At 43.9% G+C, this 12,671-nt stretch overlaps 1 protein-coding gene across 2 annotated transcripts in view; it reads right to left on the bottom strand.

The window, feature by feature from the left end:
- LOC129837074 (calsyntenin-3-like) overlaps positions 1-12,671 on the bottom strand; it is a 36,508-nt gene that overhangs the window by 23,176 nt on the left and 661 nt on the right. Inside the window, exons 2-8 of one of the 2 annotated variants that reach the window (XM_055902977.1) lie at positions 11,746-11,812; positions 7,632-7,754; positions 6,472-6,682; positions 6,023-6,231; positions 4,538-4,687; positions 966-1,151; positions 200-499 (exon numbers count right to left, since the gene is read on the bottom strand). In XM_055902977.1, coding sequence (XP_055758952.1) covers positions 200-499; positions 966-1,151; positions 4,538-4,687; positions 6,023-6,231; positions 6,472-6,682; positions 7,632-7,754; positions 11,746-11,812 — 1,246 coding nt within the window. The remainder of the gene's footprint in view (positions 1-199; positions 500-965; positions 1,152-4,537; positions 4,688-6,022; positions 6,232-6,471; positions 6,683-7,631; positions 7,755-11,745; positions 11,813-12,671) is intronic. The other variant, XM_055902979.1, reaches the window with a different exon arrangement.

The raw sequence follows: 12,671 nt of genomic DNA, 5'->3' as shown, positions 1-12,671 counted from the left end.
TACGCAATTAAAGTGTAATGAGTACTTTTGGGTGTCAGAAAAAATGTATGGGAGTAAACATTACAATATTTTCTTTAGGAATATAGAAAAATAAAAGTAAAAGTTGTCAAAAATATAAATAGTAAAGTACAGATACCCCAAAAAACGACTTAAGTAGTACTTTAAAATATTTTTACTTTGACTGACAGTTGTGACTGACCATTTGACTGACCATTCTTGACAGTACTGCAGACAATAGTCTCCTCCTCCCTGCGGTTTCCTCTGGCCTGATTAGTCGGAGGCTGGGTGTTGATCCCACCCCTTCGCATCCACAGCTGGAGGGTGAAATGGTCTCCGGATACGGCCGCGGCAATAGAGTCGGGTACCATGGCAACGTGGGTGGAGCCATTGAAGGAGAACACCAGGGACGAATCAGAAGAAGGGAGGGTGGGCAAGGCTGAGGTCCAATTGGCTGCTGGGGACGGGGGCGGGAGTAAGTCCACTTCACCTCTCACAGCACCTGGTGAGACAGGAGTGAAATCATGAATGACATACTGTACAACCCTAGCCTTGGTAAAGGCCTTAGAAGCATTAAGTATTTTGGGACTGTCTGTGGTTAATGTGCTTGTTTCAGGTTGGGAGTTCAAACCCCCCTTCTGACTCACTCCAATGTTGCTGCATAACTCTACTTACTAACTCTAAACACGTTAATGCCTTAACAAGCTGACTTTTGGACTCAATAAATGTAAGCTGATATTGTGAGCTCAAAGAATATCAGGGACTGTACTCTCCCAAAATGCATGAATGCATTACTTAATTTCATTTATGCACACACCACAAATGCAAGGTATTTTTCTGCTTATGTGGCAAATAGGACTAAAACCTATGTGACTTGAGCATGCTCCATTCCAATCTTCAAATAGTCACACATTATTATCCCAAAGATTGAGTCCATCATGAATAGCCCAGACTCAAGAAGTGCTCACCACAGAGTCTGCGCACTGATCGGTCTGAGTAGCTGTCCCTGTCACATCCCTTCCCAATATGGCCAGTCTGCAGCTCTACGGTGGCCTGGATGTTCCACACAGTCTCTTCGCAGGTCTCCAGGTGCAAACTGGGGAACAGGGGAATGCTGCCTGACCCGGGGGTATACTCCACCCGCTTCGACCAGCCTGAAAACCAACAGAGAAAGTAAACCATCAAAATACAGTGCATTAGGAAAGTATTCAGACCCCTTTTCCACATTTTGTTATGTTTCATTACAATTATTCCTCATCAATCGACACACAATACCCCATAATGACAAAGTTAAAATAAGTTTCTATTTTTTTGTTGCAAAAATAAATACAAATTAAAAAAGAACTACCTTTTTTACATAAGTATTCTGACCCTTTGCTATGAGACTTGAAATTGAGCTCAGGTGCATCCTGTTTTCATTAATCATCCTTGAGATGTTTCCACAACTTGGAGTCCATCTGTGGTAAATTCAATTGATTCGACATGATTTGGAAAGACACACCCCTGTCTATATAAAGGTCCCACAGTTGACAGTGCATGTCAGAGCAAAAATCAAGCCATGAGGTCGAAAGAATTGTCCGTAGAGCTCCGGGACAGGATTGTGTCGAGGCACAGATCTGCGGAAGGGTACCAAAACATTTCTGCAGCATTGAAGTTCCCCAAGAACACAGTGGCCTTCATCATTCTTAAATTGAAGAAGTTTGGAACCATCAAGGCTCTTCCTAGAGCTGGCCGCCCGGCCATACCGATCAATCGGGGGAGAAGGGCCTTGATGGTCATGATGGTCCTGAGAACCTGATGGTCACTCTGACAGAGCTCCTCTGTGGAGACGGGAGAACCTTCCAGAAGGAAAACTATTTTTGCAGCACTCTACCAATCAGGCTGGTAGAGTGTCCAGACAGTAGCCACTCCTCAGTATAAGGCACATGAAAGCTCGCTTGGAGTTTGCCAAAAGCCACCGAAAGAACTCTAAGAAACAAGATTTTCTGGTCTGATGAAACCAAGATTGAACTCTTTGGACTGAATGCCAAGTGTCATTTCTGGAGGAAACCTGGCACCATCCCTACGGTGAAGCATGGTGGTGGCAGCATCATGCTGTGGGGCTGTTATTCAGCGGCAGGGACTGGGAGACTAGTCAGGATCGAGTGAAAGGTGAATGTAGCAAAGTACAGAGAGATCCTTGGCGAAAACTTGTCTAAGCACACAGCTAAGACAACGCAGGAGTGGCTTCTGGTCTCGGAATGTCCTTGAGTGGCCCAGCCAGAGCCCGGACTTGAACCCGATCGAACAACTGTGCAGCAACGCTCCCCATCCAACCTGACAGAGCTTGAGAGGATCTGCAGAGAAGAATGGGAGAAACTTCCCAAATAAAGGTGTGCCAAGCTTGTAGCATCATACCCAAGAAGCAGTGACCTGTCATTCAGGGCAGCTTTGTTGCCTGTTTTGCATGTTATTTTGGCATTAATACGATGTCACATATCAGGTTGCAAAGTTTTATTATATTTTTTATAAAGCCGCATACAAACATGGTCTCTTTTTTGCTTTCTTGAGTAAGGCAGCTCCAAAATGCAGGTGTTTCAGACTAGCTCAGTGCTTTCTGTGGTGGTGGGTCAGCCAGCGGGAAGTACAGAGCGTAGGGGTTGGTAATGTTCTCTAGTTGCGCCGTGATTGGCTCAGTGTTCTGTCACTCATGGGGACACTACGTCACTGCAAAATCTACGGGGAGAGCTTGAAAATTCAACCCCTTTGGGTGCTGCTTAAAGATTTACTTTAGAAGTGCCCAACCAAGAAGGCACAAGGTCATTGGCTACAGATAAAATTACGTCAAATCATTTTATATCTACCGTAGCTTTGATTAGACTGATCATGTCAACATCATACTTTCAAAATCTTAGCAAGCAAGATAGACAAGCAGTCATCCTCCTGAATCAAGTCGACAATCTACTGGCAAATCCTGTTCATACCTTGTCATATGAAGATCCTTTTTTAATAAAACTTATTGGTGCTCATTGAATATAAACATTATACAACAAGTTGGAAATCGCAAATTTAACAATGAGTGGTTTGGAAGGAATCAGTGGCTAATTGCAAGCATTGCAAAGCCATCACTAGCCTGCTATTCAGAGGAGTGGGTGTGTGGTCCACGTCTGGGTTTAAGGGTCTCTTTTCCAAGCTTAAATGGATCAACATTCACATGCAACACCATTGGCCAGAAAAGGTTGAACACATTGGCCATGATGTCAATCCAGCATGACTTCTGCTGCATTCAAAACAACTGGAAACTCGGATCTTGGAAATGTTCAGTCAGTTTAAGAAAAAAACGAGCTCCGACTGGGAAAATACGTTTTGAACGGTCATCCAACTTAGAATTTTCAAGTCGGGAAGTTGGGCCTCTTTCTAGAGCTTGGGCCTGAAAATCACTGACGTCATGATTCAACCTTGTTTTTCACAGAGTTCCCAGTTATCGTGAAAGCACCATAAATCCAGAGAATGCCAGACTTTGATGACAAAGTTTGATGACAAAATTTCCTGTTCAAGTGAGCACAGCACAACAAGGTGAGTCCAAAAATGTATTGTATGCTGCTGCTTAAATGATGTAATATGCCAGGGAGATATGTATACTGTAGCCAAGAAAGTAATACTAAGTATATGTTGTGTAGTAAGCTGTTAGTAGCCCATGTGCCTCACCCTAATAATTTGGTCCCTTTCCCACTCATAATTTTGCCGACTGTTCTGATTAGTTGGTGCACATGTAGCCTACAGCCTGTTTAGGAGAAATGTCATCATCGAATATTGTAAGAGCTACTTAAATGCCCCTTTCATTTAAACAATTTTGGGGGAGTTTGCCCCAACAAGATTTGCATGCTAAAATCGCCACTGCCAAGAAAACTCAAGGCTGTAATCGCGTCTAAAGGTGCTTCAATAGTAAAGGGTGTGAATACTTGATATGTGATAGTTTTTTATTTTGAATGCATTTGCAAAAATGTCTAAAAAACAGTTTTTTGATATGTCATTATGGGGTATTATGTGTTAGATTCAGGGATAAAAAAAAACATATATTTTAGAATAAGGGTGTAAAGTAACAAAATGTGGAAAAAGTTAAGGGGTCTGAATACTTTCCGAAAGCACTGTACAAAAATTCTGTGTTGATGAGTCATTCATGTTAGGATAATTATGCTCTAAAGGCAGAGGTAAGTTGTGTCCCTCGACGATTCACACCAATTAAGTTATCAAGTAGCATTGTCATCTTTCACCATTTTCTCAATTGAAGTCTGCAAAATGTAACCCAACAATGTCCATTCTATATGCTACAGTATCATTTCAGACACTAATGTAGTTCCCACAAAGATACAGCCTGCGTCCCAAATTACACCCTATTCTCTATATACTGTAGTGCACTACTTTTGACGACAGGCCCTAGGGCTTTGTTCAAAAGTAGTGCACTATATAGGGAATAGGTCCATTCTACACTACCACTGAGGAGACAGATGAAGAAGTCATGAATAATGAGGGTGATGATGCGTTTAGTGTTATTGATTACCGATCCAGCCGGGTTTGCAGGACGGTTTGACCGTGACGACGACCTGGGCGTCGGCCTGAGCACGGTTCTTGCCACAGTCGAACGCGGTCACCCAGAAGGTGTGGACACGCTGGCGCTTCGAATCCAATGGCTCTGTGTTCTTAATGTTACCTAGGAGATGGGAAGAAAGGGATGGAGAGGGAGAGAGAGTTATGTACAGTACAATACAAAACACAGTCATTCACTCAAAAGCACAGCGTGAAAAGTATGCACTCTTATACACACACTCTCACCACACCAACGCGCGCACACACAGCAGACACACCAAAATTGTTCAGTGCAGTATATTCAAACGGAAAAGGAAACGACAAGGGAGGGAGAGAGAAGAGAGAACTAAAATAATGAATAAAAGACAGTTTCTTCTTATATCGAGAGACGAAGAGAGAATGTAAGATATGGGTGACGGAACCTGCACGACAGGCCCCAGACAATGCGAGACGGGGGAGAATGAAAGACTGCGAAAGCGAGGGATGAAAGAGAAATATAGAGGTAGAGTGGGAGAGAGAGAGAGACAATGACAATAACTAGGGCATTTAAACCGCCCGGGCTGAAACAAAAAGTCTCTGTGCTTCATCTGGGCCCAGCAGCCTGACCCATATATTAAAGGAACTTCTCATCCCCTGCAACCTCCTCCCCAGTCACTGCCAATTGTGCAAAGTCATGGTAAAAACCTGACTCCTGAGAAAATCTGCCTCAACCCTATTCTGTTGTCATGTTACAAAATGCCCGCTATCAATCTCCCACCAGTGGCCCGTCAATGGCAGTCTTGCAGACTGAAATCAAAGCCTTCTCCTCAGAGGAAGCATGCCTACAAGATCAACGGAAACACTAGACTAAGGCCTAACCCCCTGAACTTATTGTCCTCTGGGCTCTGTTCAAATAAACCTGCCCTAGCAATGTTGATGCATAAGCTTCGCTTACACAACTACTACCTAACCACACGTATGTTTTTCTGAAAACTACCCGTGAAGGCGGGAGTCAAACTGTGTTTCTTACAGCAAAAACACGCTGCAAATCTACTCATTGTGGTGCACAAGGAATGCTATAGCATAAACACGGCAAAATGGGTGAGCAAGATACTTGGAAATGGCTCAGGCCGGTGGAGGAGTGAGTGACTACTTAAGGGACCGGTCATTCTCTAGCAACGTACATAGCAACAAGACCAGCTGGAGACAATCAAAATAGAACAGGGAAATGAACTCGTATTTTTACAGATTGGTAGTCATCAACATGCTAACTGTTTTTTTCATCGGTGACAAGATGTCAACTCACACATTACATTCAATTTTATAGTATAAGAATCAAATAAATAAAATGTAAAAGACCAGAGCCATATATTTAGATAAAAATATTCTAAACGGCTCTGGTAAAGACTAGCCAGATCCTCGTTTATTTGTGGAAAACTGCTGTAAAGCCCAGCTCTGTTGTGGCAGCTGTAGTTCTCACCATCGTTATCGATGACAAAGGGAACGTTGGGGGTGATGATGTCGTAGAAGCAGATCTGGCTGTACTGCGGGGAGCAGTCTGCGTCGAGGGCCTCAACGCGCACGATGCGGTCGAACAGACGGCCTTCAGGGACGGAGGCCTCGTAGCGACGCTCCACGAACACTGGGGAGAACTCGTTTACGTCGTTCACACGTACATGCACCGTGGCCCTGAAAGAAAGAGAGAGAGAAAGAAAAATAGGAGAAAAGTAAAGAGCGTGACAAAGATGAAGGAAGAGAGGTCAATGCATACATAACTGCATGGTAATATAGTAATGTATGGATCAAGCATAGCAGTGACAAATACCCAAGGGTTAATCATTCTCCAAAATACAATAACCAGTATAACCTCTGACAACAACCCAATCCATTAAACCTATTTGACCTTTAGGGTAATGTAGTGTATCTCACTTGTGGGACTTCTTGCTGTTGGCTCCATCGGGGCCCTCTCCACAGTCATAGGCCTGGATGGTGAAGCTGTGCTCCCGCTGGCTCTCACAGTCCAATGGCTCTTTAGAGCGGACCAGGCCCTCCCCTGTCGAGCGGTCCAGAACCACTGCCTCAAACTGGACCGAACTGGATCCCGAGGGCCCATTGTGCACCCGGAAGCCACAGATCTCACCTGGAGGAGAGAGAGAGAGAGAGAGAAAGAGAGAGAGAGAAAAAGAAAAAGAGAGAGAGAGAGAGAGACAGCGAGAGAAAGAGAGAGCAACTCATTTTAGTACCAATTTAACTTCTAGTGACATTTTGATGATTTACATTGACGGATTTACTCAAATAGAGTCTTCAATGGCTAAAATAAACACCATGAAATTCAGTGATCTATTTCAATGAACCCCATGTGATGTTAAATGATCCAATCAATAATTTCATTGTCCCAGTTGGGAAATGTGTACCATAATGATTTCTGTGAGCACAGGGCATATAATGTTCCCAATGAATACAAATAATTGAATTTCACTTGGCTGTGGAGGACCAGTGTAGTACCCAGGAATAGAATTATACACCAACTATTGGGGCGGCCCTAAAAATAAAGGACAGGACAGATATGATTATTTTCCATGCTAATATTTGTAATGCTTATGGGAGTGCCCAGCTAAATCTTTTCGGTAGCGTTTTATTTTATGGTACTTGTTCCACTGGTATTGACCAAATTGTGTGGTAACAATGTGAACTTTCTGGCACAAATGATGGTGCTTCATAGGTTATTATTGTGTAATTACCATTTTACGCCATCCACTCTGATTTTAGGGTGGCATAACATGTTCAATTTCTAACAATTTCCCCTCTACAAAATGCTTAGTCACTGTAGGGGTATTGTGAGACTCGGTTTTCAATATGCTACCCGTGGCCATTGTAATCAATAGCAAATATGTTCCAAATGGCAATATGTTTTATGTTTATACTCGGTTTAATTAGTAAACACCCGATAATATTTCGACCGTAAAATACATTGCTACCATACTTTCAATGCTAATATTTTATAATGCTTATTATGTGGGAGAGTCCTGATTTGCTATCGGAGGACTGCCAAGTGGCCCCCCATCATTCTAACCATGCCTGTACTGTACCTGCGTAGTGCAGTGGAGCGTCTTTATCCAGGGCGAACAGTGGTGGGTTGAGAAGAACGGTGTTGTCGTTCTCCATGACGATACCCTGGTACTCCGTCTCGATCCATGGCTTGTGCTTATTGGCTGAACAGCAACACAGGAGACAAAAGGAGGCTTGGGTTAAATGGAGCAATTAGAAGGGGAAAAAAACATGGCTATTTGTAACACCCCATTACATGACCTGTGTGTGTGTGTGTGTGTGTGTGTGTGTGTGTGTGTGTGTGTGTGTGTGTGTGTGTGTGTGTGTGTGTGTGTGACCACAGATACACATACAGACATATGAAGACACACACAGACACACAGAAATGCACACACACTCAACCCCCACCCCCTAACACACAAATGTCAATCCACACCTTGCGTCAGTTGGCAACATAATTACACCTAGGCCGATTTCACCTTATCACACAGGGAGAGGCATATTGTACATATCAATCAGAACAGCCCAAGCAGCCGGCCCACAGGCTGCCTGCCCACTTCACTCACTGGCAAACGTGGACGTCCAAACTAAACAGGGAAAGTTTGCTGTGAAGCCACCCTCTAATTGCCAATTAATTATTCATTTTTCTCCAGAATGTTCACCCATATCAATCAAAGGCAGAGCTAACGAGCTGGAACGGTGACGATTTTACACTCAAACAATCAAAGACCAAAACAAAAGCCTGAGGGCTTTTATTTTAGACATGCCTCCCTCACTAGACCCTGAGATGATGACGTTAGACTCAGACAACGATGACAGAGCCACAGGACATGTTGTGTAGCAACCGCTCCGCTGTCTCAACAACCAAAACACTCTGGCTAATTATAACAATTAAAAATGCCAATCTGGCCTGAATCAATGTGAGATGAGAGTACTACAGAGTGGAAAGTAATTGTCCTCCAGTACTAGTCATCTCAAAGACGAGTGGCGTTCTCTCCTAGCCAGATGGGTGTACTGCAAATCAGGAGCAATGAGTTAGCCAGCTAACTTTGACAAAGAACCAGAAACAACAGTTGATTTTCTGGTTCATTAAGAGAGCTAAGCATACACCGCATTCGGGAAAGTATTCAGACCCATTCACTTTTTCCACATTGTTACGTTACAGCCTTATTCTAAAATGGATTAAATCATTCCCCCCCTCGATCAATCTACACACAATACCCCGTTATCACAAAGCAAAAACAGGTTTAAATTTTTTTGCAAACGTATGAAAGTTTTTAAAGTATTACTCAGTATTACTCAGCCTTTTACTCAGTACTTTGTTGAAGCAACTTTGTTGGCAGTGATTACAGCCTTGAGTCTTCTTGGTTATGACGCTACAAGCTTGGCACACATGTATTTGGGGAGTTTCTCCCATTCTTCTCTACAGATCCTCTCAAGCTCTGTCAGGTTGGAAGGGTAGCGTCGCTGCACAGCTATTTTCAGGTCTCTACAGAGATGTTCGTTTGGGTTCAAGTTTGGGCTCTGGCTGGGCCACTCAAGAACATTCATAGACTTGTCCCGAAGCCACTCCTGCGTTGTCTTGGATGTATGCTTAGGGTCGTTGTCCTGTTAGGGTCGTTGTCCTGTTGGAAGGTGAACCTTCGCTCCCAGTCTGAGGTCCTGAGCGCTCTGGAGCAGGTTTTCATCAATGATCTCTCTGTACTTTGCTCCGTTCATCTTTCCCTCGGTCCTGACTAGTCTCCCTGCCGCTGAAAAACATCCCCACAACATGATGCTGCCACCACCATGCTTCACCGTAGGGGGGGTGCCAGGTTAACTCCAGACGTGACGCTTGGCATTCAGGCCAAAGAGTTCAATCTTGGTTTCATCAGATCAGAGAATCTTATTTCTCATGGTCTGAGAGTCCTTTAGGTGCCAAGCTGGCTGTTGTGTGCATGAATGCCAGATGGAGTGGCTTCCGTCTGGCCACTCTACCAGAAAGGCCTGATTGGTGGAGTGCTGCATAAATGGTTGACCTTCTGGAATGTTCTCCCGTCTCCGCAGAGGAACTCTGGAGCCCTGTCAGAGCGGACAATCGGGTTCTTGGTCACCTCCCTGACCAAGGCCCTTCTCCCCCGATTGCTCAATTTGGCCGGGCGGACAGCTTTAGGAAGAGTCTTGGTGATTCCAAACTTCTTCCATTTAAGCATGATGGAGGCAACTGTATTCTTGGGGAACTTCAATGCTGCAGAAATGTTTTGGTACCCTTCCGCAGATCTGTGCCTCGACAAAATCCTGTCCCGGAGCTCTACGGACAATTCCTTTGACTTCATGGCTTGGTTTTTGCTCTGACATGCACTGGCAACTGTGTGACCTTATATAGACAGGTGTGTGCCTTTCCACATCATGTCCAATCAATTGAATTTTCCACTGGTGGACTCCAGTCAAGTTGTAGAAACATCTCAAGGGTGATCAATGGAAACAGGATGCACCCGAGCTCAATTTCGAGTCTCATAGCAAAGGGTCTGAATACTTACGTAAATAAGGTATCTGTTTTTTATTTTTAACAAATTTGCGAAAATGTCTAAAAACCTGTTTTCGCTTTGTCATTATGAGGCATCGTGAGTAGATTGATGTGAATAAAAAAAAATTAAATCAATTTTAAACAAGGCTGTAACGTAATGAAATGTAGAAAAAGTTAAGGGGTCTGATTACTTTCCTAATGCACTGTAGATATCCCACTGGGCACAGACATCAGCTCAACATCTAGTTTTGATGTACATTTGGTCGAGTTGTCAACTAACGTGAATTCAACGTGAAATAAACCAAACATTTCACCATGGATTTAGGTTAAAAGTTGGGTGAAAAAAAAATACTTAATTCCCTAACGTTAATTCCCTCCTAATCCAGTTTTCCACATTAATTTAACGTCATCACATTGATTTTTGTTGTTGAAATGACGTGGAAACAAAACTGATTCATCTAGTTTTTCCCCAGTGGGATGCATGTTTGGTTGTTGAGTCAATTAGACCATGTCCATAACAAGCTTATCTTTATAAAAACTAAAAATGTTTTTTAAGAGTATTCAGGCAAGTTAGCTGCCTTGATCTTGCTTTGTAGTACACCCTTTTGGTTGTGTGACCAGGCTGGTGAGTCATGCCCAGGCTAGTGTTCGCCATCCTCAATGGTTAATCTGATACGAACACTGCCTGTCCTCAAGATTCTGCTCTGTCCCTCTTATTGTCATTTATCTCTAACCCTCTCTCCCCGCCTGTCTCTCTTTCCCATTCCCTCCCTCTCTCCATCTCTCTGCAATACAGTATTAATCTGAACATCAGGGCTGCAGATTACACCCGGGATTACAGATTGAGAGACATCTCTTTCCATCTCTCTCACTTTCTCTCTCTCTCTCCACACAACATCCCATCGTTCTCTGCCCTTCCCTCACACGCTCTTATCTCTCTCACTGGCACTTGATTTAACGCACCACCTCTCTCTCTCTTCCTCTCCCCACCCGCCCTTCCTAACTATCTGACTGCTTGTCTGTCACAGACGCTGCGTCTCCGTTTCTCTTTCCTTGGACCGACTCCTTTTGCTCCCCCATCACTGCTGCTCCCCTTCTCTCCTTCCCACTTCGGTCTCCCTGTCTTTCAGCGTCACTCCCCTTCTCTCCCCCCTCCCTCGCCCTCGCTGACGTCCTTCGGCCCCCACTCTGTCCATTTCAGTCTAATTCAAAGTCTCCAGCGTGATAATCACTGGAGCAATGTTGGCAAATCAAGAGTCATGGCTATCCACGGTGATCTAGCTCAGAGAAGAAGATTGATCCTCCTTGGAATGTCATGCTGTCAATTACACACAGAATCACATACGGCAACATCACCACATTGAGCAAAATACATACATACATACATACATACATACATACTACATGCAGGACAACACTCTAAAATGGTGATGTGTATGTAATCACACATTACAGACATATAATGTGATATATTATGACGTTGAGCACAGTGAGTGGATATATGATTGAATTCCCTCTAGTTTAGGGGGCAGCAACCAAAGGGCCCTGGCCATGAGCATGACTACAGATATCTGGGCTTTCATGGCAATAGAGAAAAACATTATTTCAGCGGTTCTCACAATTAACAGTCAAAAGGAAAGGAAACTGACCTTTGTTGCCACTGGCAACCGAAGTCAAGCAAAGGAGGAGGAAGGAGAGACAACTCATTCTGTCCATCTGAGGGAGGAAAGGAAAGGTAGAAGGGAGGAGGGAAGAGGAATACAGTACATGCAGGGGCGTCAAACTCCTTCCACGGAGGGCCGAGTGGGCTGATTCTTGGTTTCTCCTTTCAATTAAGACCTATACAACCAGGTGTGGTGAGTTCCTAACTAATCAGTGACCTTAATTCATCAATGAAGTACTGGGGAGGAGACACTCGGCCCGCCGCAGAATGAGTTTGACACATTAAACCGACCAGCACTGGAAGATAGACTGAGGTGTAGAGAATATAGACTAGACATGCCAGGACAGACAAATACACATCAGTAAAAATCCTAATACATTCAGCATACATTCAACGGAATCTTCCGGCGCTATACTTTCACCTCATACAGAATACAGACGAATAACGCATAATAACAAAAGCCCAGTAAAAAGACAGCACATGGACCCAGGTCCTGGTAGTGAATTGGCACATTAAAATGGTACAATAAAATGGAGCATTAGACTGAATCAAAACAAACTGGCGTGCATAATAAAAAGCTGTAACGTATAGCCCAGTAGTGTCTAGTTATGCGGTTGATCATTATGAGAAGGTAAATGATACAGTGATGTTATAGCCTATACAGGCCAATGTGCTGCCTATGCACGCACCTACTCGTTGCCTGTGTGGGTGTGTTTAGGCTTTGGTGTCCGTGCCAGTAGGCTGACACGGTTTCCAAAATGATTCCATGGGCTATTGAGCCGTTATTGGCATCACGATACCCACATTCTACCATTCACTGCCATGCGTAAAATCGAAGCCCATCTAGGCCTAGGCCCAAATACTAAATCAAAACTAAAAACTTAAACGAGACTGTGTAGAGGGGCGTACAAT

Source organism: Salvelinus fontinalis, chromosome 38 (assembly GCF_029448725.1).
Source record: "Salvelinus fontinalis isolate EN_2023a chromosome 38, ASM2944872v1, whole genome shotgun sequence".
In the NCBI taxonomy this organism is placed as follows: Eukaryota; Metazoa; Chordata; class Actinopteri; order Salmoniformes; family Salmonidae; genus Salvelinus; species Salvelinus fontinalis.
Note: the sequence above shows the minus strand (reverse complement) of the source record. Positions and strands in the feature narration are given on the sequence as shown.